At 41.1% G+C, this 27,104-nt stretch overlaps 2 protein-coding genes across 4 annotated transcripts in view; one reads left to right on the top strand and one right to left on the bottom strand.

Annotated features, from left to right (window-relative positions):
* Window positions 1–27,104, top strand: part of Dscam4 (Down syndrome cell adhesion molecule 4) — a 2,049,237-nt gene that overhangs the window by 1,497,256 nt on the left and 524,877 nt on the right.
* On the bottom strand, window positions 47–11,012 carry LOC137234019 (actin-related protein 5-like). Of its 3 annotated transcripts, none has more exons than XR_010947652.1 (5): window positions 10,898–11,012; window positions 3,798–3,974; window positions 3,278–3,719; window positions 1,231–2,151; window positions 47–1,167 (listed from the first exon to the last, which is right to left on the bottom strand). XR_010947652.1 is itself a non-coding variant. In XM_067757665.1 (3 exons), the coding sequence occupies exons 2-3, from the start codon at window positions 3,804–3,806 to the stop codon at window positions 3,336–3,338; spliced, it is 393 nt and encodes a 130-aa protein (XP_067613766.1). In that variant the 5' UTR covers window positions 3,807–3,974; window positions 10,898–11,012; the 3' UTR covers window positions 2,297–3,335. The 3 variants fall into 3 exon arrangements, 1 of the variants encoding a protein (XP_067613766.1); XR_010947653.1 differs by having other exon boundaries at window positions 3,455–3,719; XM_067757665.1 differs by lacking the exons at window positions 47–1,167; window positions 1,231–2,151 and having other exon boundaries at window positions 2,297–3,719.

Here is a 27,104-nt window from a genome sequence, read left to right as displayed (position 1 = left end):
CCTTCCCCTCAGCACTGGTTTCGGCCGTGAGCCGATGCGTGCGCACAGGGGCTACCGCTGTGCCGTTAAGGTGCACTTCCCCTCCGCCCACGGGTCGACCCACGGAGTATCGGCTGGTACAACCCCGCCCCCCTTACGCACCTTCTACTAGTGTGCAAGTAGGGAGGCGGGGGTGTCCAGCGGTGAAACCAGCACTAACGAGTCCTCGCAGTCTCTTCCGCAGGTGACTGACCCCGCGACTACCACAGCTGCCGAAGAAGAACGACTAGAGATCCCGTTGCAGCCGACCGACCAATACCAGCCCGTTGGTACGCCTATCCGACCCCGCCCGGAACACGCAGCCGCTGTCCAGGTAAACCCCGTCGCCGGCCTATTTTCCCTCTCTCTCTCTCTCTCTGCCCTGGTACGCGCTCCGTAGCCCACCGCCGCTGCCATCGCACCGTCGCCCCTCTAGTGCCACCGCTGCTACGACGACCGTTGGCCGTTCGCCATCCTACCGCCGTTAAGCCGCTGCACCCGTCACGTCGCTGCTACAACGATCGTTGGCCGCTCGCCATCCTACCGCCGTTAAGCCGCTGCACCCGTCACGTCGCTGCTACAACGATCGTTGGCCGCTCGCCATCCTACCGCCGTTAAGCCGCTGCATCACCGTTCATCCAGTTCGCTGGTGCCGTCACTTCGTCTATACCGCTACACCCATCCGTCCGCTAATACTGTCCGCCGTCCAGCCACTGCGCTCATACTACTGTACCAATCCGTCCGCTAATACTGTCCGCCGTCCGGCCGCCGCGCTGATCCCGCCGCTGCTCCCGGACAACCGTACCATCCCGCCCGCTACTGCACCGCCGCTAAACCACCGTACCGACCTCTCCGCTACTACTACGCCTATTAGCCACCGCCTCCATCTTTGTACGGAAAGCTGCTGTCCGCCTAATATCCCCAGCCGTATGTGCGTGCGTTCGTAACACATAAATATCGTGTATTTATTCAGTAGGGGTTTGTGGGACCTTTACTCGACTCTGGATTGACTGAGTGTTACCCCAGCCTTAGACAAAACCCACCTCATACGCTTATCGGATTTGGCATCTGATCGGGATCTAAACGGCGTTGGGCTTGATCATACTGTTGCGGCTGTTGATATTTACCAGTAGCAGGTGCAGGTGGTTGCTAAAAAAATAAAACAAAAATAATCATCAGCAAATTTGTAAATTATTAGTTGTATTAGCATACATTATAACCAGGACGTCCGGACGTGTCCGGGTATTGGGGGTTGACTCGGCTTGGGTGGTTGACTGAGCATTAGCGTCTGTCCAGGTTGTCTGGGTGGCATCATTTGACCCATGTAACCACGTGGTGCACCTGGTTGTTGTAGAGGATAACCTGGATGTTGAGGTTGTGGTGGATAGCCCGGATTTTGTGGTATTGACAGATAGCCAGCCTGGGGAGGTTGTTGCTGCTGCTATCGTGGCATTCCATAACCCGGTTGCTGTTGTGGTACCTTGCTATAACTGGATGTGGTGTCAATGCCCCACCTGGTCAAGTAGATGCGGGCGGCATACCTGGAGGACCATGTTGCTCATGGCCACCAAATGGCTGGTGCATAGGGAGTTGTGGTGGCATTTGACCGGATTGTGACTGCATTAGACTAAACTGTCGTGGCATTGGACCCGATTGCATTGGCATTTTATATTAACCTGTTTGCTGGTATGGAGCTGTAACACCGCCTGTAATTCATGTTGGTGGTGTAGCTGAACCAGTCTAGAAAAATAACAAAATTTATTAAACACAAAATATGAGGCAAGCCAGGTATATTTGCCCTATTTATAGTCATCTGATTGGGACCACCAGGTACAGCTTTCCCTGGCGGTGTCGTTGCTGGAAGCGATGGCGAATCCATGGAAGTTGGCGCATTGGCTTGAGGCGGCGGCTTAGCTGTTTCACCATATTGGCCAGCTATAAAGTTATTGTTCGGTTGCTGTTGTTGCTTGTTGCGCTTGCATGCCAGTTCATGGTCTATTGGATAATGGTAAAGCATTTTGCTGAGTAGCATTATATGGAGGAGCACCTGGTAGGTTAGCATTTGTATATGGTGTATTGGGTTGCGGAGCAGTGGGAACCGGTTGCTTCAATGGATTCATGGATAAGCCGCTCCTTGAATTTGTGGATGAAGAAAAGAGGAAAAATAAATATATGTTTAACATCGTTTTATTTATTGGGCTAACTTAGGTACATTATTGAATTACTTTAAAGTTCGGGCGGCGCGAGTTAGAGCAGATTAATTTAAAAGACTTACCGAAAGGGTATTAACTATTGTTTATTTTATCCAAACATATAAAAATTTACCACCGCTGTTCTCTAACAAATTTGATTCGTTAAACAAGAAATTTGATTATTCTTTTTGTTCCATTTTATGAAAACTTAAAATTTAATTAGCAAAGTTATTCAAAAAAGATTCTAAAAAGTGATGATAAAGAGTTATTTTCAGGGTTTGATGATCGACCCAGGAAAGGGTAGAAATAAATAGCATATATTCTATAATGTATTAGGACAGCTCCTTCTACACCTCCATAATTCGCTTTGTCAAAAGCTAAAGGCCATTTCGGTAATTCTATACGACAGCATGACACTCTTAATTCACATCCAAAAGGGAGGGGTGTCAAAAGTCACGCTTTGAAATCAGAACCGCGAATCCGAAAACGGAAATAAAAAATTTTACGTATCTGGAGAGATATTTACAAAAGAAAGTGCAACTATTCAGGTGGTTGTAATGGTTTGTAAAGAGGAAAAAATTTGTGTTCAAAGGGATTTTGGTGGATCGGCCAGGGTAATTTTTATAAGCGCGACCGAAGGCAGTCAACGCAAAACATTGTTCTGCGCAATAATACCATGGATCGCAGCCCCGGTTTCGGAGGGATCCGGGGTAATATTTCGGTTTTTCGTCTATATCTTTTGAACGACTCAAAATTTTTGTTTTCGGTTTTCGGGTTCGCGAACCTGTCACCAAAACGCGTCTTTTGATACTCCTCTCGATATGTTTGGAGGTGTATTAAGAGTGTCATGCTGTCGTATAGAATTACCGACGTTTCGAAGCAATGAACAGATTCTTGAATTTTTACAATATCCTGTAAATAATAATTTTGTATTAATACAAATAGTTTTATGTATTCAAACCCGGGGGCCACATTTTGAACGTGTTTTTGGTGATACGCTTTACTGAATATAAAGAAAAGAGCACTTCAAAGCAAATTACAAACAAATAAATCTTTGATGTATTCACTTGATAGTTTTCGGCTTTGAGTCGAGCTTTGTAGCTTAAAAGATGGATCATATTGATGTTAAATGTTTTCATATTCAAGTAGCTTATCATTATCACTTTTACTGCCGCTTTCGTTATCCTTATTTATTGATTTATACGCATCCCAGTCATTGTCGTTTAAGCCAAATGTATAGATACCTTTATCATTGTGGGCCAATAAAGAAATAATACCCATACGTTCTTGAGCCGCTGCAGCATGTCTTTTTGCTAATTCTTGTCGGTGAGCTTTACGTTGTTCCTTACGCTGTAAGATTTCGTTAACCACTTTTCTACAGGCATGTCCGTTGGTGGTTTCTTGGAGTTGGTTACTTTTTTCCATTTGTGCTCGATTTCCAGGCAACGAAGCGTATTGTGTTGTTGATTCCATTTGTTGGAGACGTGCACGAAGTGCAACAATTGTTTTCTGGAAAAATATTAAAATTTGTAATATTGTACAACTACAAGCATAAATACATATTAAATTCACTTTCCAAACACTTACATCCAACATCGCTAAGTTATTTTAATTTAATGCTCCAAAATTATAACTGTGCCAACTGTCGTGCGCGCACGTATTAATTTTCGCTCCGCTTTTCGAAGCAATTTTCATTATGTCTTCGCATCAAACAATAACTTGCTTGGACTTTTCTACTCGCATTAAAGTCGGTACCTGTGTTACCTGTAAATTATGTGACTCTAAGTTTCATAATTATTGTGTTAAAGTTGAATTTGATGATTATTCTGAAATATATATTAATTGCAAAAACATTTTTTTTATCTAACAATTTTTGTTGTTATATCGGCCTACTGATTTTAAGATCGCGGGTTCGAATCGAGCTCAAGGCCTAACAATAATTTTTTATCATTATTATTGTTATGATAAATTTTTTCTTAATTGAAAAAATTTTTAAATTAGAATAGAAGAAAGAAAAAATTTAGACAACTGCCAAAGCTCGTTGTATAGATCCATTTCGGGAACTGCTAAATTCCTTCATCGGCAACGTTTAGGCGCCGCTGCTATAACCATTCAGCCATCACAGCGGTTTTTTGTTTGTCTTCATTAATCCTACTTCTATTCTGGTTCGTGCCAATTGATATTCACAACACTGCGACATCTGTTGCAGAATGGCTGTGAAAATTGGACTTGTTTGTTGGCAATGCTGCCATAGTGTCATATTTTATTGACACTTTTTCCCCGTGCTCTGGGATGTATTAACAATTTTTGTTGTTATATCGGCCTACTGATTTTAAGATCGCGGGTACGAATCGAGCTCAAGGCCTAACAATAATTTTTTATCATTATTATTGTTATGATAAATTTTTTCTTAATTGAAAAAATTTTTAAATTAGAATAGAAGAAAGAAAAAATTTAGACAACTGCCAAAGCTCGTTGTATAGATCCATTTCGCGAACTGCTAAATTCCTTCATCGGCAACGTTTAGGCGCCGCTGCTATAACCATTCAGCCATCACAGCGGTTTTTTGTTTGTCTTCATTAATCCTACTTCTATTCTGGTTCGTGCCAATTGATATTCACAACACTGCGACATCTGTTGCAGAATGGCTGTGAAAATTGGACTTGTTTGTTGGCAATGCTGCCATAGTGTCATATTTTATTGACACTTTTTCCCCGTGCTCTGGGATGTATTAACAATTTTTGTTGTTATATCGGCCTACTGATTTTAAGATCGCGGGTTCGAATCGAGCTCAAGGCCTAACAATAATTTTTTATCATTATTATTGTTATGATAAATTTTTTCTTAATTGAAAAAATTTTTTAATTAGAATAGAAGAAAGAAAAAATTTAGACAACTGCCAAAGCTCGTTGTATAGATCCATTTCGGGAACTGCTAAATTCCTTGATCGGCAACGTTTAGGCGCCGCTGCTATAACCATTCAGCCATCACAGCGGTTTTTTGTTTGTCTTCATTAATCCTACTTCTATTCTGGTTCGTGCCAATTGATATTCACAACACTGCGACATCTGTTGCAGAATGGCTGTGAAAATTGGACTTGTTTGTTGGCAATTAAGAAAAAATCAATTAGAAAAAATCAATTAAGAAAAAATTTATCATAACAATAATAATGATAAAAAATTATTGTTAGGCCTTGAGCTCGATTCGAACCCGCGATCTTAAAATCAGTAGGCCGATATAACAACAAAAATTGTTAATACATCCCAGAGCACGGGGAAAAAGTGTCAATAAAATATGACACTATGGCAGCATTGCCAACAAACAAGTCCAATTTTCACAGCCATTCTGCAACAGATGTCGCAGTGTTGTGAATATCAATTGGCACGAACCAGAATAGAAGTAGGATTAATGAAGACAAACAAAAAACCGCTGTGATGGCTGAATGGTTATAGCAGCGGCGCCTAAACGTTGCCGATGAAGGAATTTAGCAGTTCCCGAAATGGATCTATACAACGAGCTTTGGCAGTTGTCTAAATTTTTTCTTTCTTCTATTCTAATTTAAAAATTTTTTCAATTAAGAAAAAATTTATCATAACAATAATAATGATAAAAAATTATTGTTAGGCCTTGAGCTCGATTCGAACCCGCGATCTTAAAATCAGTAGGCCGATATAACAACAAAAATTGTTAATACATCCCAGAGCACGGGGAAAAAGTGACAATAAAATATGACACTATGGCAGCATTGCCAACAAACAAGTCCAATTTTCACAGCCATTCTGCAACAGATGTCGCAGTGTTGTGAATATCAATTGGCACGAACCAGAATAGAAGTAGGATTAATGAAGACAAACAAAAAACCGCTGTGATGGCTGAATGGTTATAGCAGCGGCGCCTAAACGTTGCCGATGAAGGAATTTAGCAGTTCCCGAAATGGATCTATACAACGAGCTTTGGCAGTTGTCTAAATTTTTTCTTTCTTCTATTCTAATTAAAAAATTTTTTCAATTAAGAAAAAATTTATCATAACAATAATAATGATAAAAAATTATTGTTAGGCCTTGAGCTCGATTCGAACCCGCGATCTTAAAATCAGTAGGCCGATATAACAACAAAAATTGTTAATACATCCCAGAGCACGGGGAAAAAGTGTCAATAAAATATGACACTATGGCAGCATTGCCAACAAACAAGTCCAATTTTCACAGCCATTCTGCAACAGATGTCGCAGTGTTGTGAATATCAATTGGCACGAACCAGAATAGAAGTAGGATTAATGAAGACAAACAAAAAACCGCTGTGATGGCTGAATGGTTATAGCAGCGGCGCCTAAACGTTGCCGATGAAGGAATTTAGCAGTTCCCGAAATGGATCTATACAACGAGCTTTGGCAGTTGTCTAAATTTTTTCTTTCTTCTATTCTAATTTAAAAATTTTTTCAATTAAGAAAAAATTTATCATAACAATAATAATGATAAAAAATTATTGTTAGGCCTTGAGCTCGATTCGAACCCGCGATCTTAAAATCAGTAGGCCGATATAACAACAAAAATTGTTAATACATCCCAGAGCACGGGGAAAAAGTGTCAATAAAATATGACACTATGGCAGCATTGCCAACAAACAAGTCCAATTTTCACAGCCATTCTGCAACAGATGTCGCAGTGTTGTGAATATCAATTGGCACGAACCAGGATAGAAGTAGGATTAATGAAGACAAACAAAAAACCGCTGTGATGGCTGAATGGTTATAGCAGCGGCGCCTAAACGTTGCCGATGAAGGAATTTAGCAGTTCCCGAAATGGATCTATACAACGAGCTTTGGCAGTTGTCTAAATTTTTTCTTTCTTCTATTCTAATTTAAAAATTTTTTCAATTAAGAAAAAATTTATCATAACAATAATAATGATAAAAAATTATTGTTAGGCCTTGAGCTCGATTCGAACCCGCGATCTTGAAATCAGTAGGCCGATATAACAACAAAAATTGTTAATACATCCCAGAGCACGGGGAAAAAGTGTCAATAAAATATGACACTATGGCAGCATTGCCAACAAACAAGTCCAATTTTCACAGCCATTCTGCAACAGATGTCGCAGTGTTGTGAATATCAATTGGCACGCACCAGAATAGAAGTAGGATTAATGAAGACAAACAAAAAACCGCTGTGATGGCTGAATGGTTATAGCAGCGGCGCCTAAACGTTGCCGATGAAGGAATTTAGCAGTTCCCGAAATGGATCTATACAACGAGCTTTGGCAGTTGTCTAAATTTTTTCTTTCTTCTATTCTAATTTAAAAATTTTTTCAATTAAGAAAAAATTTATCATAACAATAATAATGATAAAAAATTATTGTTAGGCCTTGAGCTCGATTCGAACCTGCGATCTTAAAATCAGTAGGCCGATATAACAACAAAAATTGTTAATACATCCCAGAGCACGGGGAAAAAGTGTCAATAAAATATGACACTATGGCAGCATTGCCAACAAACAAGTCCAATTTTCACAGCCATTCTGCAACAGATGTCGCAGTGTTGTGAATATCAATTGGCACGAACCAGAATAGAAGTAGGATTAATGAAGACAAACAAAAAACCGCTGTGATGGCTGAATGGTAATAGCAGCGGCGCCTAAACGTTGCCGATGAAGGAATTTAGCAGTTCCCGAAATGGATCTATACAACGAGCTTTGGCAGTTGTCTAAATTTTTTCTTTCTTCTATTCTAATTTAAAAATTTTTTCAATTAAGAAAAAATTTATCATAACAATAATAATGATAAAAAATTATTGTTAGGCCTTGAGCTCGATTCGAACCCGCGATTTTTTTATCTGCAATAACTGTTTAAACATCTCAGTGAATCTCTTTGCTATGATATCAAACTTAACTAAAGAAATTAACTCTCTAAAGAGTAAATTCGACGATTTTTCACACAATAACAAAACCGTAACTAACTCGTCTCAGTGCAATCCACCTGAAAAGTCTACCAGCATTCCATACAATCTACGCTCTCAAAAAGTGTTGCTATAAAATTAAATGGTGCTGAGTTGGCCACTGAGTCGGCTGATAACACAAACAATCAAATCACATCACCTTTGAGTGCTAGTCAAGCTAGCTCTGCCACTGAGGAGAACAATGTTGGCGCTGATACTCTTTCGAGTGCTACTTTGTTAAGCTCTTCTGCTGCTGCTCAAGCTGTTGTTTCTCCTGCTGTCCCTGAAGCTGACAATCAAGCAGGCGATGCTTTTTTCGATTCTTCTGCTGCTGTTGATAATGGTAGTCGCCGTTTTGCTGAGTATTCAAAACAAACAACATCACATAAAAAGAAACATGTCAAAGCTAAGCATATTTTAACTGGGAGTAATTCCACGTCAACTGAACTTTCTGTTGTCATCAAAAATAAAAAGGAGTGGCTGCATTTATCGGCATTTAAACCTTCAGTTACTGTCGATAATATTATTGATTTTGTAGTAAATAAATTTGAGATTCCTAGATATCATCTCAATTGTTCTTTGCTTGTCAAAAAAGATGTCTCTCTTGAGAATTTGCGTAGTGTTAATTTTAAGTTAGGTGTCTCTGAGGATTATCTGAGTAAACTCTTAGATGAGAGTCTGTGGCCGGTGGGAATTAATGTTAGTAGATTTCGTTTACGACAAAAAGAATAGCTGTCGTTCTACTAACTCAGATAATGTTATAAAGATAAATAACTATTCTTCATCCTGTGCGGTGAATAAATTAAATATATTTTTCCAAAATATTTCTGGCATGCGAAGGACATTTTTCTAGCAACGTCACGGTGTGAGTTTGATGTCTTCGTACTTGTGGAAACATGGCTTAATAATGAATTTTTTGATCCACTTTTGTTTGAGACTTATCGTAAGGATCGTGATTCCGATAAAACGGGCTTATTCAAAGGTGGTGGTGTTTTAATAGCGATAAGACGCACTTTGCGTTCTTCTATGATTCAACTTTATAATAATGATTCCTTACTGGATCAATTATGTGTTTGCATTTTTGGCGACTTTGGTAAAGTATTTTTCTGTGTTTCATATATTCCACCTAATAGTGATGAATCTTTATATAATTCACATGTAGATAATATTTTTAACATCTGTGAAAGGAATTTAGAAAGCCATTTCTGTATTCTTGGCGACTTTAACCTTAATAAAATTATTTGGTCTAACTTCTTAGACAAAAATTCTTGATAGCTTATTTAGTGTCAATCTTATCCAAATTAATTATCTGCCTAACCGGCTGAATAATATTTTAGACCTTGGTTTTGTTGACGAGGACCTAAGTTTCAATTTAGATGAGTGTGAATTTCCACTCTGTAGCTCGGACATGCACCATGTTCCTCTCTCAATAACTCTAGAAGTGCTAAATTTTAGTCCAGTTTCTCTCAATGAACCGCGTACTTATGACTTTAGAGGAGTTAACTTTGACCAAGTGAATGATAGGGTTTTGAATGTAAACTGGGAAAGTCTCTTCAATTCGAAATCAGTCGCTGAATGTTATGATATTTTTCTTATCAACGTTTTAGAAGTAGTTTGCAGCATCGTACCCGTACAAAAACTCCCCTGGTATACAAAAAACCTAAAAAGGCTTAAAAATAAGCGAAACAAATATTTTAACCTGCACAAATCTACTGGAACTGTAATTTTAAAGATGAGTATTGTAGACTTTCAAGAGAGTTTAATGCTCTTGATAAAGAGCTATACAATCAATACATCGCTCGGTATGAAGTTGAACTTAAATCCAACCCGAAATCTTTTTGGAACTTCGTACGTTCAAACAAAGGTTACAAACATTCCCACCTGTGTGACTTTCGATGATAAGCATTCCCACCTGTGTGACTTTCGATGAAAAGCATTCTCAGTGTTTATCTGATACCGCTAATTTATTTGCCGATTTTTTTAGTTCAAATTTTGTCCATAACAGTGGAAGTGCCTCAAATACCAGTTGTTCTCCAAGTTATCTTGACCTTGGGACTTTGGCGGTATCTAAGCTTGATATTATGAACAGCATTTCTTTTTTACAGCCCTCAACAAAAACAGATTTGGATGGTTTTCCCCCATTTTTACTAAAAAAGTGCAGTTCCCTCTCAGTGTGCCTTTAAAGCATATTTTTAATCTTTCCCTTGCCAAAGGTGATTTTATTGATCGGTGGAAAGTTGCATCAGTCTCTCCGATGTTCAAATCTGGTAACAAAAATGATGTACGAAACTTTAGGCCTATTTCTAAAACAACCACCTGCTCTAAACTTTTTGAAAAGGTGGTGAAAGATAAATTGTATTTCTTTGTAAAAGAAATAATTGATCCGCATCAGCATGGGTTTGTCTGCGGTCGCTCCACAGTTACAAACCTTGCTGAATTTTCCCAATATTGCATCTCAGCCTTTAAATATCGTCATCAAGTCGATGTTGTTTATACAGACTTTTCGAAAGCTTTCGATACCGTTGTACATAGCATTCTCTTATTGAAGTTAGAAGAGTTTGGATTCCATTCAACTCTTCTTTCTTGGTTAAACTCTTACCTGTCTAATCGAGTCTCATATGTTGAAATTAGTCATACTAAATCGTACCCCTACGTGGCCACTTCTGGTGTGCCTCAGTGTAGTATTCTTGGCCCATTGCTATTTCTACTTTTTATTAATGATATTAAAACTTGTTTTAGTACTTCAAAATTCTTACTATATGCGGATGATTTAAAATTTTTTAATGAAATAACCTGCTTGTCAGATACATTATCATTGCAAAGCGATCTAAATAAGCTATCTGAATGGAGTATGAGAAATAAACTGTCGCTCAACACAAAGAAATGCTTCCAAATGACTTTTGTCAAAATTGTTAATCCAATTGCCACTACTTACACTATTTCTAATACCCCTCTATCTAATGTACATGATTAGATTAGATTAGATTAGATTAGATTTATTCATTCTTTCAATAAGTTTTTTACATATATGTATACAATAGAAACTTAACTTAAAAAATTATTAATAAATGAAAGAAAGTTAAGGCATTCAGTAAAATAGTATGCAATTTTGGTGTTGAATGCCTTCACAAATTAAGAATCATGAACATGTACGATATGTGTGGGGTGAAGGTAAAGATAATCCATAAGTTCAATGAGTTAAATAATGAAAATAATAAAGCATTAAAAATAACAATTTTGGTTTCAGTTCACTAAGTGACAGGGTTCAGCAAAGTTTTGATCTCGTCGTTTGACAGCTCTAATAAAAATGATTTAACATTTTTTAAAAATTCTCGCAAATTCCTAATGACACGCATAGTCGCAGGTATCTTATTGAAGACTTTACAAGAAACGATAGTAAAGAAGTTATTAAAATGAGTAGTACGAGAAGTGGGAATCGGGATTTAGGTGTGGTTTTTGACTCAGGGTTCACCTTTGTCAATCACATCAATCATATTGTACCTAAGGCAAATTCTAACTTGGGCTTCTTGCGTCGTTATGCGCGTGATTTTAAAGATCCATACACTAGAAAATCACTTTATAATTGCCTTGTAAGATCTAAGTTAGAGTATGCCTCAGTAATCTGGAACCCTATTTATGCTTTACACTCCGACAGGATCGAAACAATTCAACGCCGATTTACCCGGCTTTCTCTTCAACCTCTTCATTTTGTTGAGCCATCCCCATCGTATGAGGCCCGCTGCCTATTAATTAACCTTAAATCGCTTAAGTCGAGGCGCACAATACACTCTCTCATGTTTGTTTATGATATAATTTCTGGCATGATAAATTGTCCTAACCTTCTTGAGCAAATTGTCTTTAATGTGCCCCAAGAGTCCTACGTACTAAAGTTCCGTTTCACGTTAAAACGCTTAGATCTAACTATTTATTGTACGCACCCATTACAAGGTCGCTTGCAGGATTCAATCGAATTTTCATAACTCTCAATCTAGATTTTGCTCAGTCCAGATCCATATTTTTGGCTAATTTGCAATCAAATTATTTTTAAGTGTTATTAAGTTTTATCTTTAGAAATTTTGTATGTCTAGTCTGCAAGGTTTTGTACCATTGACTGAAATAAATGAAATGAAAATTAGCACAGGCTGCAGCTCAATTCGCGGAAAATGGCGGACTCGCTGAAAATTTTTTCCACGCAAAAACTACATATTTCACAATACCAATGAATATAGTAGGTGATATAGTAGGTATGAATATAGTAGGTGCATTGTGGCAAAGCTAAAATTGTCAACAGGCTATTTCATTTACAGAATTTTTCATTCCAAATCGTCACCCCTGTCAAAAATTCGTGTGGCTGTGTGCGTTTTTGGTCACACGATTTTTGCAGGGCAGCCACGCTCACCTGATAAAATGCTTGTTCTTGTTCGTATTTTTTGTGGATGTTATTTGACACTGATATACTTCTTAGGTCCAAGAAAAGTGTAGTAGCTGCTAACGAAAACTGCGTAAAATTTTTATTGTAATACAAAGAAATATCCTTATTTACCTTCAAACGAGCACTTAATTACATATCTCTTTAAATCCATATGTTTTGGACAATTTTAATTAACAAATTGTGATACTTTATTACCGGGGACGATTGCTAAAACACGACCAAAACCGTCGGGGGAGGTATTAATAGATGCGGTTTTGCCTCGGTTCCAATAAATCGAATACTTTTTCGCCTTTGGACTATTGATAACATGACAAAACGCGTCTCTTCATTTCTCTTTCCACATTTTTGGACGGGTTATTGTACTAGACCTTGGTTTAAAATAGTTTTTTGCGGAGAACTTTTGAACGGGTAGAAAAACTTAGCACCCGTGTTTGTATTCTTAATACTGGAAAAACTACGTGTCCTCGGATACCCCTATTCAAGACTTTTGTATAATTTTCTGTAGGACCCATATATGTATGTGCACTACGTTTTCAACTAAATTCGTTCAAAACAATCTACCATCACAGCAACCCATATGTGATATTCCGCTCCTTTTTTTGTTTCCATGCGTCCCTGCACGACAGCAACCCCGGTAATTTTGACACTTCGTTCAGTGTCAAACGCATATTCCACGCAGGTTCCACTGAGTTCCACAATAGTTTGACACTGACCGAAGTGTTAAACGGCAGTGTGTTAGAAAGAGGAAGGAATTGTTTCCTTCTCATACATATCATACTTGTAAACCTGTACTATGAAGCAGAGTAGCAACATCGGATGAGGCTGATATTTTGCAAACAAACGCTCATGCGCAGAAAGTTTTCATGTTTTAATGTTATCAATTTATTTTGTTTAAATTTATCCTTAGACTCAAGCAAAAAAGTAGTATTTGTATGGCATATTTAAAGTTTCTGGACTCAGCGCTCGGGGATTCAGCGTTTATTACGCAAAGACGGTAAGCAGGGCTAGAGCTGCAGTCATGGTAAGGAAACACCTATACTCGTGCATGCTATCTAACTTCAGCACCGCAGACCTAGTGGTTGTCGCAATAGAGGGAAAGAAAGAACCTTCCCTTATCCTGGCATCCTACTACATGGCCCATGACGTGGAAGCCCCACCAGAGGAGTTCAAAAGGCTGGCGGATCAAGAAGGGTACCGAGGACAGCTTTTCATAGGCTCGAATGCGAATACGCATCACAGCGTATGGGGAGGGGACGATACTAATGATAGAGGTGAGTCCCTTTTTTGTTACATACTACAGAGTAGTCTACAGGTGCCCAAAAGGGGTAGGGTGCCTACATATGCTGGTCCTACGTCAAGCCGTGTGTTTGATATCACAGTTCTGAACATGATTTATCGGGGTACGAATGAAGGGCCCTTGACAGGCCATCATTCTCAGACCATGCATATATCAGCTTCATAATCCCCCTAAAGAGGGTAGAGAAGGATAAACCCTTTAGAAACCCTAGGGCAACGGACTGGTACAAATTTCAGAAAGATTTATCAGGAAGACTGGGGCAGCCTAAAGACATTGCCACCATAGAGGAGTGCAACAACTTCTTATCAAAGGCGCTGACAACTGCATAGAAGAGAGCTTATCCTCTGAGAAGATTCAAGGGTAAAGCAAGGCCACCATGGTGGAGTAAGGAGCTGGGTCTTCTTAGAGGGCAGGTAAAAAAGATTTTTTAGCACGCAAAAGTTGCAGAAAGCGAAGAGTGCTGGCACGAATACAGAGATCTGTTGAGGATCTATAAACGTGAAATCAACAGGTCAAAGCGGGTTTAACGGAGGAATTTCTGTACCGACATAGAATGCTTCAGCGAAACCGTCAGACTGAGGAAAGTGCTATCTAAAGTATATGTAGTCCAGGTACTGATAAAAAGGGTGACGGGAAATGGTCACACAGTAGTGAAGAGTCTCTCGAGGCGCTACTTATCACATACTTCCCATCAGGAGACGATGGGAAGAGTTCTGTAACCACATCTACCGTCCTAATACGGAGTAAGAGGTACCAGGATTGGTTACAAAGACCATGAATGGGCAATAAAAACGTTTGCTATGTTAAAATCGCCGGGTCCAGATGGGATATTCCCTGCTATGCTGCAGATGGCCGGTGGAGCGATTATAGAATGGCTAAGAATAATCTTTGAGGGTTGCATAAAACTGAACCACGTCCCGCAATCTTGGAGAACGGCTCGAGTAGTCTTCATACCGAAAGCGGGAAAAGCCAGTCATCATTCTAATAAAACCCTTAGAAAGATTAATAGATGTGTATATAAAATCAAAAATGAACGAGGAATTATTCTCTTCAGCCCAACATGCTTACACCAAAGGCAAGTCAGTCAATACTGCATTGCGTAGGGTGGTTACGAATAAAGAGAAGGCCTTGGAATACCAGGAATATGCCCTAAGTGTTTTTCTGGACATTGCCGGAGCTTTCAACAATGTCCCGAAAGGAGCAATCATTTACAGCCTCAACTCGATAGAAGTTCATCCAGCTTTAGAAAATTATATCGGCTCCATGTTAAGGTGCAGAATGATTACATCGCAATGGGGTCTGTGCGAAGTAACGAAATCTGTAAACAGAGGAACGCCACAGGGTGCGGTTTTATCACCAATGCTGTGGACGCTGGTTATAAACCAATTGCTTAGGCGGTTCGACGGAGGACCAGTCAAACTTACGGCATATGCAGATGACGTTTCTGTCATCATTAGCGGCAGATACCTAACACACTCAGCTCTCTGGTGGATCAGGCACTTCGGGATGTACATGCCTGGGCATCTGTTGTCGGGTTAATCCCCAATTGGACTAAGCCTAAGCTTGGAGGGGTAACCCTGCAAAAAAAATATAGCACAAAGTATCTAGGAGTTATAGTAAATAGTAAGTTGTCGTGGAAACTCCATGTGAAAGAGAGAGCGAAGAAATTCTCCGCGGCACTCTATGCATGCAAGAGGATGCTGGGATGAGGGGTGGGACGTGTCACCCAAACTCCCTCATTGTGTATATAGGGCAATTGTCAAAAAACCCAAACTCCATTATGGCGTTTTTGTTTGGTGGACAGCCACACAAAAAAGTACGTATACCAAAAAAATTGAGAGGGTATGCAGAGTATCAATGATTAGCACAGCGGGAGCCTCCTTAAAAACTACCCCGACAGCCTCACCTGCAGTACTCGTAAACAAATTGTATGTAAATCATGCCCATGCTTGTGGAAGGTGGTAACGTAAAAAAGGAAGCGAAAATAAAGAAGAGGCCCGTCGGGGTAAGCTGTAGTCTGCCCTCCCACTTCTACGTAGCGTACGTAGCCTTGGGCTCCGCTATGACTCGGTATATCGTCCGTTAATTGCCCACTGCGTCAACCTAACATCCTGTCTCTAAGTCTGCCTGCATACCCACGTCCCCTCTTACGCCCTTGTGTAACGCCCACACCAAACAACAGGGTGTATTATCTACGCATCATGGTATCTTAACCAGCTAACCAAAAAAAAGTAGACAGCCAAAAAAAAGCAGAGCCATATTTATTTCTTGAAAACGTTATAAACATATTCGCATTCCTTTATTAAAGCGTACTGATGATGAAGGCTTAGCACCTTTCGAAATGGATCTATCTGCGCAGCTATGGCAGGTTGTCTGAAAAATTTTCTACTTCCTATTCCAAAAACAAAACACAATTTTTCAATTATAGAAAATTAAAAAAAAAATAACAATAATGATCATTTGAAAAAATTATTGTTCTGCCCTTCAGCTCGAATCGAACCTTGAATCATTTATCACAAGGCCGATAAAAACAAAAACAATTGTTAAAATAAACAACTATTTCCCTGATCTCTCCAGTTTTCTCGCCTCGCGATACTTGACATTGTCACCGACTAAATCATCGGCGCTTTATTTGCAACATGGATATCGCAAATGTCGACCATATTGGACATCCACGTCGAACCGACTGTCCTACATCCAAAACTCCTTGGTATGACGTTGGATCAGAATCTACATTTTGGCTAACATGCAACCGCAATTGTTCCTAGAATCCATAGCCGTAATAAAATCCTCAAATCTCTTGCTGGCAGCACTTGAGATAAAGACAAAGAGACACTCATTACCACTTACAAAACAATTGGCCACTCGTTACTACTTACAAAGCAAATACCGTTTTGCCAAAAAACTTCTCTCAAAATCGCTACGGGCTGTCTTCTTATATGCGAGAGTACTCCCCATTAGGGGGAGAAATGAAATGCTTCACAAACAGACTCTGTTGAATACCCAGAAACCTGGGCATCCCAACAGACATTCTGATTGAAAAGGCACTACCTCCCAGGGGCTTAAGAATTCATCTCCCCAACATTATGAGGAAATGCGGCCCATGAAAATATAGCCGTACCTGGAAGAAAAGCACAAGCAGGTCTTCAGTGATATTCACAAAAAAACTTTGGATTTTTATGCCTGGAATTGGCCAGCGGACCCTGTCCTTAAAAATAAATTTCCGGAACTCGCATAGAAGGAAAGCATTCTATTTATAGAGACGCGCATCGCTCTAGCTCAACTTCGATCTGGACAATGTAACAGGTTAAACTCTTACCTATCCAGAATCAACCCCAACATACATAACGTATATCCTGCTTGCAATGTGTCCCCACATGACAACAACCATCTCTTTAATTACAATGTGGAACCTACGTCTCTAACCCCCCCCCCCCCCCCCAAATTCTGATCCACCCCTGTTGAAAATGCAAGTTGAGACTCGCTCCAGTCAAACTCAAGGCGTATGGAAGCGACGGGTGTCTACCAACAATCAGCTACATGCCTGCGAATCTGGAATTGGGTTAACCGACAACGCGGGAAAAAACCTTTTATAGTGTATACTTTGTCCATCCAGAAATAAGTAGATCTCACATACTGCCAGATTGTTGCAGTGTCTTCCAGACAGAAACTATGGCCGTAAAAAAGCAGCTCAAAATTCTGGAGGAAGCGTGCTTAGGGTGAAGTCGCGTCTATATATATATATATATTGTGACGAATATTAGCAACACTAAGGGATACTATCATCTCTAAGCCCTATCATCTCTAAGCCGATGCTAAGAGTGACTTGTATGCACATCCATAAATCAATCATTATGTATCTACATAAAGGAATTAATCATTATGTCTACACATATGTACGTACATGCAGCGGAGAAGCAACACACAAACACATGCAGATATCTTATCTGAGATGCTCCCAAAATAATGCAATTGTAATTGTGGAAGTGTCGCTCACAAATACACGCGCATATGAGAGCTACACACGTGCATCTGTAGTTATAATTATAAACCAGTACTTAAGTAAATACTGGAAGCGCCTCGAAGATGCAACGAGAAAATCACACAGTATAAAAGCAGCAACAGTAGAGGCGCGATAATCAGTTTGATTTAAGCATTCCATCTGTCGAGCAGTAGCAGTGTCATTTTGCATTACTGAATAGTGCTGTTATTTATTCAACAGTTGAGTGATTCGAACGTTAGCAGAAGATTGCAAATAAGGGGGATTGCAGAAAATTCGTTACAATTGGTGTCAGAAGAAGAATTGTTGAATAAATTCCAGAGTTGCAGAGCACAACAAGGACATGGCGAAGTTAAGTGAATTAAGGATCCAGCAAATGAAAAAAGGAGTTGGAAGCCCGTGGATTGAATACAACCGGCAATAAGATCGAACCTCAACCACGGCTACGAGACGCTATGGAGTCGGAAGGAATTAATGTGGACGATGATGTCTTTCATCCTGATGGGGACGAGATAAAAACAAAAACTGGAAGAGAAAAACGAAACATCGCAGGCAGTTACCAGCACAGACTGGAACGTGATATAAGCTGCAATATCTGCAAAAACATCGACAGTAACATTCAAGATGGAAACTCAACTGGAAGAACAGAAAACATATATGGCATCCCAACTGGAAGAGCAAAAGACATATATGACATCTCAGTTGGCTGAGCAGTTGAAAGCACTGGAGGCCCGCATATCCTCGCAGCTGGAGGCACAGGACATAAGGGTAACATCGAAGCTGGAGGACCAGGATGCAAAAATTTCACAGTTTGAGGAAAAAATCGAGGCCGAAGTGGATGCTTTGAGAGGACTTATCGAGCAGTTGCAACTAAATCGCCCAGCAGTTTCAACGAGTAATCCACATGTAAAAACACCATCCTTTGACGGTTCTGTGCCTTTCCAGGTCTTTAAGCTACAATTTGAGAAGACCGCAACAGTGAACAACTGGAATGCTGAAGATAAAGTTGATGCACTCTTCGTAGCATTGAAAGGACCACCTGCCAAAATCTTACAGATTATTGCAGAGTACGAACGGAACAGTTATGACGCGTTGATGGCTGCTGTAGAAGAACGGTACGGAAGCGAACACGGGAAACAGGTATATCAAATAGAATTGCAAAACCGTTACCAAAAAGCTAATGAGACTTTGCAAGAGTTGCTTCGGATGTTGAAAGGTTGGCTTATTTGGCAAATGCGGATGCACCCGTAGAGTACACCGAGAGGGTAAAAATCCAGAGTTTTATAAATGGCATACGGGACGTAGAAACGAAGCGAGCGACATATGCAAACCCAAAACCGACATTCGCAGAAACGGTATCCCATGCACTGACTCAAGAAACAGCGTCGCTTTTGAGTAAGCCCGCATACAAATCTCATCGCGTGGAAGTGGAAAGGCCAGACTGGGTAGACACAATTTTGGAAGCATTAAAGGGTACGCAGCAGAAGAATAATGATGCAGTCAAATGCTTTAAGTGTGGAAAGCCAGGGCACATTGCACGTTATTGCAGTACCAATCCTAATAGTTCCAGCAATGTGGTTGGCGTAAACGCAGAGCTGAAGGAGATGTGAAATCTCCAAATCCACCCAATCGTTAAACTAAAGCGAGTCAGCCGCAAGGGGCGACAGCTGGCTCCCTCAATTGAATGCCCCATAATCTCTATCTCGCAAATTGGAAGAAGGTCAAGCAATCTTACTGTCGGAGGACATGTGGATGGAAAGGAACGTTTACTGACTGCAGATACGGGTGCATCTCATTCCATCATTCGAGCGGATTTAGTCAACAAGAAGATAAGACCATTGCTTGGAGCAAGATTACGTACAGCTACGGGAGAGGACACCCAGGTAACTGGAGAAATAGCATGTGAAGTAGCAATTGGGAACTTCATGGTACTACACAATTTTATAGTGGCAGAAATTGTTGATGAAATCATAATTGGAGTGGATTTCTGAATCGACCAAGGCATCAAGATCGATATGCAAAGCAAGACGATGCGATATAACACATGGATGGATGTGCCACTTAATTTCGGCTACGAGAGAGGCTACAGCAGTAAACGAGTGCTGGTGGAAGAGAGTCAGCAAATACCACCAAAATCCGAAGCAGTCATCTGGGCAAAGGTTGATGGAGATTGTGGGACAAACAAATTGTGGTAAGAGTACTCAATGAGGTCAAGTCACCACTCAAACTGACCAGAGGAGCTATTTTGGGAAGATGCCAAGAGGATGAAGTGATAATCAATTGTGAACAGCTCAAGGAGGAGGTTTCAACTAGCAATATTGATCTTTCAGATGACTTCATGGCATGGACGGAGGGACTAGAGGAAGACTATCAGAGTAAGGCAAAACAACTGCTCCTAAAATACGCGAACATATTCGACCAAGACGGCTCCAAACCAGGGCGCACCAACGTTATGAAACATCAAAGTGACACTGGAGATGCGAGGTCGATCCGTCAAGCTCCTCGTAGTGTTCCACTGGCGAAGCGGGAAGTTGTGAGTCAAATCGCACAAGAAATGAGCGGCAGTGACGTCATCGAACCATCCGCTAGTCGATGGAGCTCACCTGTGGTGCTTGTGAAGAAGAAGGATAGAAAAATGAGGTTTTGCGTGGACTATCGAAAGTTGAACGACGTTACTAAAAAGGATAGCTACCCATTGCCAAGAATTGACGACACTCTGGACTCGCCCTATAGTACGAAATGGTTTTCCACACTAGACTTGAAAAGCGGCTACTGGCAAGTGGAAGTGAAAGAGGAAGACAAAGAGAAAACAGCCTTCAGTGTCGGTGATGGTCTTTGGCAATGTACAGTGATGCCTTTTGGACTATGTAATGCACCAGCTACTTTTGAAAGACTAATGGATCAGGTACTGAAAGGACTACATTGGAAAACATGCTTAGTGTACCTAGACGACATCATCGTATTGGGAAAGAACTTCGCAGAACATCTGAAGAACTTGGAGGAGGTTTTCAAAAGAATAGCTGGTGCTGGTCTGAAACTAACACCCAAAAAGTGTTCGCTGTTTAAAAAGGAAGTAAATTATTTGGGTCATAAGGTAACGACAGAAGGCATCTGTACGGCGAATGAAAAGATAGAGGCAGTAAAGGATTGGCCAAGACCACTGAACCTGCACGAATTGAGAAGTTTCCTTGGGCTGTGCACATATTACCGCCGATTTGTATCAAACTTTTCCAGCGTAGCCCACAGTCTCCATGAGCTTACAAGAAAAAATAAAGCTTTTGAATAGAAAAAGGACAAGAGGTGGCTTTCCAAATATTGAAGGAGCGTTTGTGCACTGCCCCAATGTTGGCATATCCGATTCCAGGAGCAACATTTATTCTAGATACAGATGCGAGTGGATATGCTATAGGAGGCGTTTTGTCACAACTGGTTGATGGACAGGAGAAGGTAGTTGCATATTACAGCCGTTCAATTGGAAAACCAGAGAGGAACTACTGCGTTACCCGGAGAGAGCCGTTGGCATTGGTAGAGTGCATTCAACATTTTCACAAATACCTCTACGTCCAGCGATTCCGTGTCAGGACAGATCATGCAGCGCTAAAATGGCTTCTGCGAGGTTTGCAGCAGAGCGAAAGGGCCCAAAACCCGAAGTCATGGCCAGATGAAGCAATATAACTCAGGTGCGCCATTTGAAAGGATCGCTATGGATGTCGCAGGTCCATTTCCTACTATTAACCGCTGGAACAAATATGTACTGGTGGTTATGGATTATTTCAGAAAATGGCCAGAGATGTACCCAATCCCAAATCAAGAAGCGGAAACAGTAGCAGAAGTGTTTAAAAACGAATGGGTTGCAAGGTATGGTGTACCAACGGAGTCCATTCTGACCAAGGCAGGAATTTCGAATCAGCTGTGTTCCGGGGAATGTGTAAATCATTGGGAATTCGAAAAACACGGACAACTACATTGCATGCTCAGTCCGATTATATGGTGGAACGATTCAATAGAATATTGGAGGAGCATTTAAGGAAAGTAGTAGACAAGTACCATAAGGAGTGGGATACACATATATCATTATTCTTGACGGCTTACCGATCGGCAGTGCATGAGACAATGGACCAAACTCCCGCAAAGGTAATTTTTGGCAATGACCTTCGACTGCCAGCTGATTTGAAGTTTTGGATAGATGCCGATGCGGAGAGAAATGTCAAGAAATCCACTGGTGTCTTGGAAGAAGAGCTGAGAGAGATACACGATTTGGTAAGGCAACGATCAAAGATTATGAGTGACAAGATGAAAGCGAGGTACGATAAAGCAATTAATTCGGAAGGGTTTCAGGAAGGAGATTTGGTGCTTTTATACAACCCACAACGAAAAAAATGTTTGTCCCCGAAATTGCAGTGTAATTGTGAAGGCCCATACAAAGTTGTAAAACGGATCAACGATGTAGTGTACCGCATACAAACCATTGGCAAACCACGAACAAAAATGAAAGTGGTTCATTTGGAAAAGCTGGCAGCGTTTAGATCGAGAGATTTTTCTGATCGGGACGATCAGACTTAGGTGGAGGGCAGTGTGACGAATATTAGCAACACTAAGGGATACTATCATCTCTAAGCCGATGCTAAGAGTGACGTGTATGCACATCCATAAATCAATCATTATGTATCTACATAAACGAATCAATCATTATGTCTACGCATATGTATGTACGTACACGCAGCGGAGAAGCAACACACAAACACATGCAGATATCTTATCTGAGATGCTCCCAAAAGTATGCAATTGTAATTGTGGAAGTTTCGCTCACAAATACACGCGCATATGAGAGCTACACACGTGCATCTGTCGTTATAATTATATACCAGTAACTCAGTAAATTCTGGAAACGCCTAGAAGATGCAACGAGGAAATCACACAGTATAAAAGCAGCAACAGTAGAGACGCGAGAATCAGTTTGATTTAAGCATTCCATCTGTCGAGCAGTAGGAGTGTTATTTTTGAAAGTACTTTAATAAAGGCCATTTTGCATTACTGAATAGTGGTGTTATTTATTCAACAGTTTAGTGATTCGAACGTTAGCAGAAGATTGCAAATAAGGGGAATTGCAGAAAATTCGTTACAATATTGATAGTTAGGCGGCCATTAAGGCAATAACCTCACACAGTACTTCACCAGGAAGAATTCTGGAATGCAAAGAAGCATTGAAAAAACTTCACTTAGTCCGGACCATGTATCTGTATTGGTTTACCGGTCTTTAAGTGTAAGAAGGTAACGAAAAGGCGGATGATTTGGCAAAGGATGATTCAGCACTCGATGAATCAACGGTAGATGTCCCAATCCGTTGGAAAGAAATTAAAAGGAGACAGGAGTGGCATATTATTCTTCAAATGCGTGGACAGAAACGCAGGGCTGCACAATTTCTAAGATCATGTCCAAATCTTACGACGTTAGACTGACAAAGTTGCTCATGTCTCTAAAGAGAGAAGAATTAAGGAGCATGATGGGCTTTTTAACCAGATACTGCCCTCTGGTTTTTAATGTTTGGTCGTCAAACGAATTCTGGTAGCACTATAGACACATTCAGTCCATGTGAGGTCCCTATTGGCCGGCCAGTTAAACCTTGCCTAACCTTTATGGAGAATAATGTATACCATTTTGCTACATCTTAGTAGAAAACTGGAGTTCATGAAAAGGAGTAAATTGAAAAAATATTGGTTTTCTAAGAAGACTTTCAATAGTTCTGTAGTTCCGGTGGCAGTTATGATATGATGACATTTTGACAGGCCTGCAGCCTTTTCCATTATGTGTTTCTAAGACCAGGCGACCAAACTGGTGGCGCGTAGCGCATGAGCGGCCGTACGTGGCTAGCAACGTCCCTTTTCCTTTTCCCCAGGTGCTGCCGGCAAAGGACTTGAGAATTTTGTTACGGCTTTGTACTTTAGATTCAATTTCGGTTGTATGTGCCTTGTTGGTCAGAGTATTATCGAACGTTACCCTTAAGATCTTGGATTTTGTCGGTGATAATGTCAGGTTGCGGGAGGTGAAGATACTAGAAACATCGGTGGGATAGCTGTTTATTTTAGAAACTAATTCATCAGTTGAAGGGGCAAGTCCTGTTGCCGTAATCGCACAGTCGTCGGCATAGGAAATTATTGTAACTGATTCTGGTGGGCATTGATATGTCGAAAGTAAACAGAAGCGTTGATAGGACACCACCTTCTGGTACCCCCTCTTTAATTTGCTTAGGTTTTGAGATTTCATTCCTAAATTGAACCGACTCCTGCCAACCATTCAGATAACTTGCGGTGCGTCTTTTTAAACAAGGGGGGCGGTGTGAGCCTTCTATGTCTTGGAGTAGAGTGTTGTGAGTGACTGTGTCAAGAGCTTTTGACAGGTCAAGTGCCACGAACACCGTCCAATGATGGGGGTTTTTCCTGATTTAGTCCGTAATTTATCTGGGTGTTTATGGCATTTAACGCGTCGGTGGTGCTGTGCATTATGCGGAAGCCATAGGCGAAGATTTTCCATGAAATGAGGGGGCAAAAAGGTGTCCAATGTCTACGCTACTGGAGAAAGGAGTGATATCGGTCGTTATCACTCGCCTTCGTTAGCTGGTTTGCCAGGCTTTAGTATTGGAATTATCCTTACCTTTTCCATTCTTCGGGAATGACAAAGGACTTCAGCGACAGGTTGAAAACGTGTGTTAAGTAGTTTATTCTCCCAGCGTCAAGGTGTTTTAGCATTTTTATGGCTATTCCGTCTGGGCCTATTGATTTGGAGGGCTTGGCCTTGTGAATGGCTGCTTCAACCTCTGTGGGAGTGATGGTAATGGGTGGCACGTCGTGTTTGTATTTATGTTCCCGTCTGTTTGCTCGACGTCTGGCTTTGTCCACAGAATAATGCATTATAAATTGTCGGCAAACGGCGCTCACGCATTTCTTCGAATCAGATAATGCTTAGTCGCCGAAGGCTATGGATACTTTATCGTTCTATTTAGTTGGATTACCAACACCCGCAGAGAGGTTGCAGTTGTTTAGACGCTTTTCCCACTTGCTACGTTTATGTTCGTTTATCAGCCGCATGATATCCGAGTTGAGACACCTAATATGGGGGTCGAGGATCGAGATATCTTGCTATGTCACGTTCTCTTGCTAAATTCAGCTTCAGCCGGGAAATACGGTATGATTTCAGGTATTCTACCGGCCGGAATAAAGCGTGCAGAAACTGAAGCGATGACCTCGCGGAATGCAGGCTCGCCTTGTCGGACATCAGTCGGGATGGAAAAAGGAGCAAAAGATTGATTGGTGAAGGTTGTATGGCCTTCCCAGTTAGCTTTTTTAAAATTAATAAAAGTCCTCTTTTCAGAAATTGGCAGGTCGCTGTATTGAAGGGAGTATGGGCAAATGGTCAGAAGCTAAAGTAAGCATCGGCTGCCATTCGAGCCCTGCGCCGACGATTGAGATGTTGGTGAGCTATGACAGTTACTTGCAATTTTGGTGGTGCATCGCCGTTTATCGGGCAAAAAGTCGCATTGTCTATTTGCTCTGCTAGCTGCCTACCTCTGCTGTCGACTGGCAAGCTGGAATGCCAGAGGTCATGGTGAGTTTTCTCCACAGAGTAACGTACTGATAGCAGGGCGATAGCGACTTGGGCAGCAGGTGGTAGGAGGAATATAGATGTTAATTATTTCCAGGTCAACATCGCCTGACCGGATGGTTATGCCTCGACTTTATAAGATATTATCCCTGCAGCTGATGTTAGGTTGAAATAGGCTATATTGCACGGTGTGATGGATTATAAAGGCAAGCCCACCACTATTAGCGATCTTTCCTATGAATGTTGTAGCCATTGCATGTTCGGAGGTAGGATCTGGCAGTTAGCTTTGTTTCTTGAATTGCGGCTATACGGATATTGTTTTTATTCATATAGTCAAATATCTCTGCGATCTTTCCGGTTAATCCGTTAAAATTAAGTTGCAGAATTCTGAAGTGCATCGGGGGGACAGTCGTCATTCTGGGAGTCAGAGATGGGTAAAGGCGCCTTGAAGGATATAGGGGTTGTCGAGTGTGCTGTTCGATTACTGCTGGAGTACCTGGTGTCGATGAGTTGGTACTAGTGTTTTGCCAGTAAGGCGCAACGAATGTACCGGTCGGACGGTTGCCGTTTCTAAGCCCAGAGCGTCTATAAAGGTGGCACGGGCCAAGGCATGTGCCTGAGAGACTGTCGCATTCGTCCACAGCCAAATCTCTATTTTGTATAAATTTATATATTTTTTATAACACTAAACTTTAATTTGAATTGAATTTTATACTGAATTTTAGAATTTAGCAAATGTACCTTTAATTATAAGTATGTAGAGCCATTATAATTTAAGAGTCATGACTTGTACGCATAACTTGTATCAAGTCATATAGGTTAGGTTAGGTTGAAGTGGCTGCCTCCGCTGTCCAGCGGAGACTCACGTAGGCCGTTGTGGCCCGTTGTGCTACCACGCGGGGTCCCTATTTCCTATTTCCCTACTTCCGAAGAATGTTTAGACCCAAGTGAGGCTAAACCAGCGCGTTTTCCTGATGAAACGCAAGATGTCGTTTGTGTGTGCAGATTGAAGCAACGCAAAGCCGACAAAGGAGTGTCTGTGGAGGCATCGGTACCTTGTTTCTGACAGTGCGGGACAGTGGCACATATAGTGCTCTACGCTTTCAATCTCCTCCTCGTCCCTACAGATGCGGCAGAAGTCATTTGTTTGTAAGACCATATATTTAGCTAGCTTGTTGAGGGTTTCTCTGCACTTCAACGCCACTAGTGACGAGGTATTGCTGCATTGCAGGGATTCTATGGCAGCCTGACTTTCCGAGAAAATTGAAATAGAATTGGTTACGTGCACTTTAGCAAGATAGAGGGCTGCTTTCCAGATAGCTATAAGTTCAGCCTGAAAAACACTGCCGCGTTAATGTGGGTGCATTGCGGTGTGCATCGGTATAGCCCCATACCGCAGCAAGTCACTGTTACTCCCGGAGGTGGACCGGTATCCGGGAGGCTCCGTAAAAACACAGTCGGATACCCCTGACTGCAAACCATCCAATGGGCACGCAAACGCATAACACCCTGGATTGGGGGTGGACCACCTTTTCAACTGGGCGTGGTCCGGTTCCCACCCTTAGGTCACGTTTAAAAACCATTTCCATATGCCTGAGCTATTAAGGAGCTGGGGCACAAATGGAAATGATTCCC

Source organism: Eurosta solidaginis, chromosome 5 (assembly GCF_040869045.1).
Source record: "Eurosta solidaginis isolate ZX-2024a chromosome 5, ASM4086904v1, whole genome shotgun sequence".
NCBI lineage: Eukaryota > Metazoa > Arthropoda > Insecta > Diptera > Tephritidae > Eurosta > Eurosta solidaginis.
This window is presented reverse-complemented; position numbering and strand designations above follow the sequence as displayed.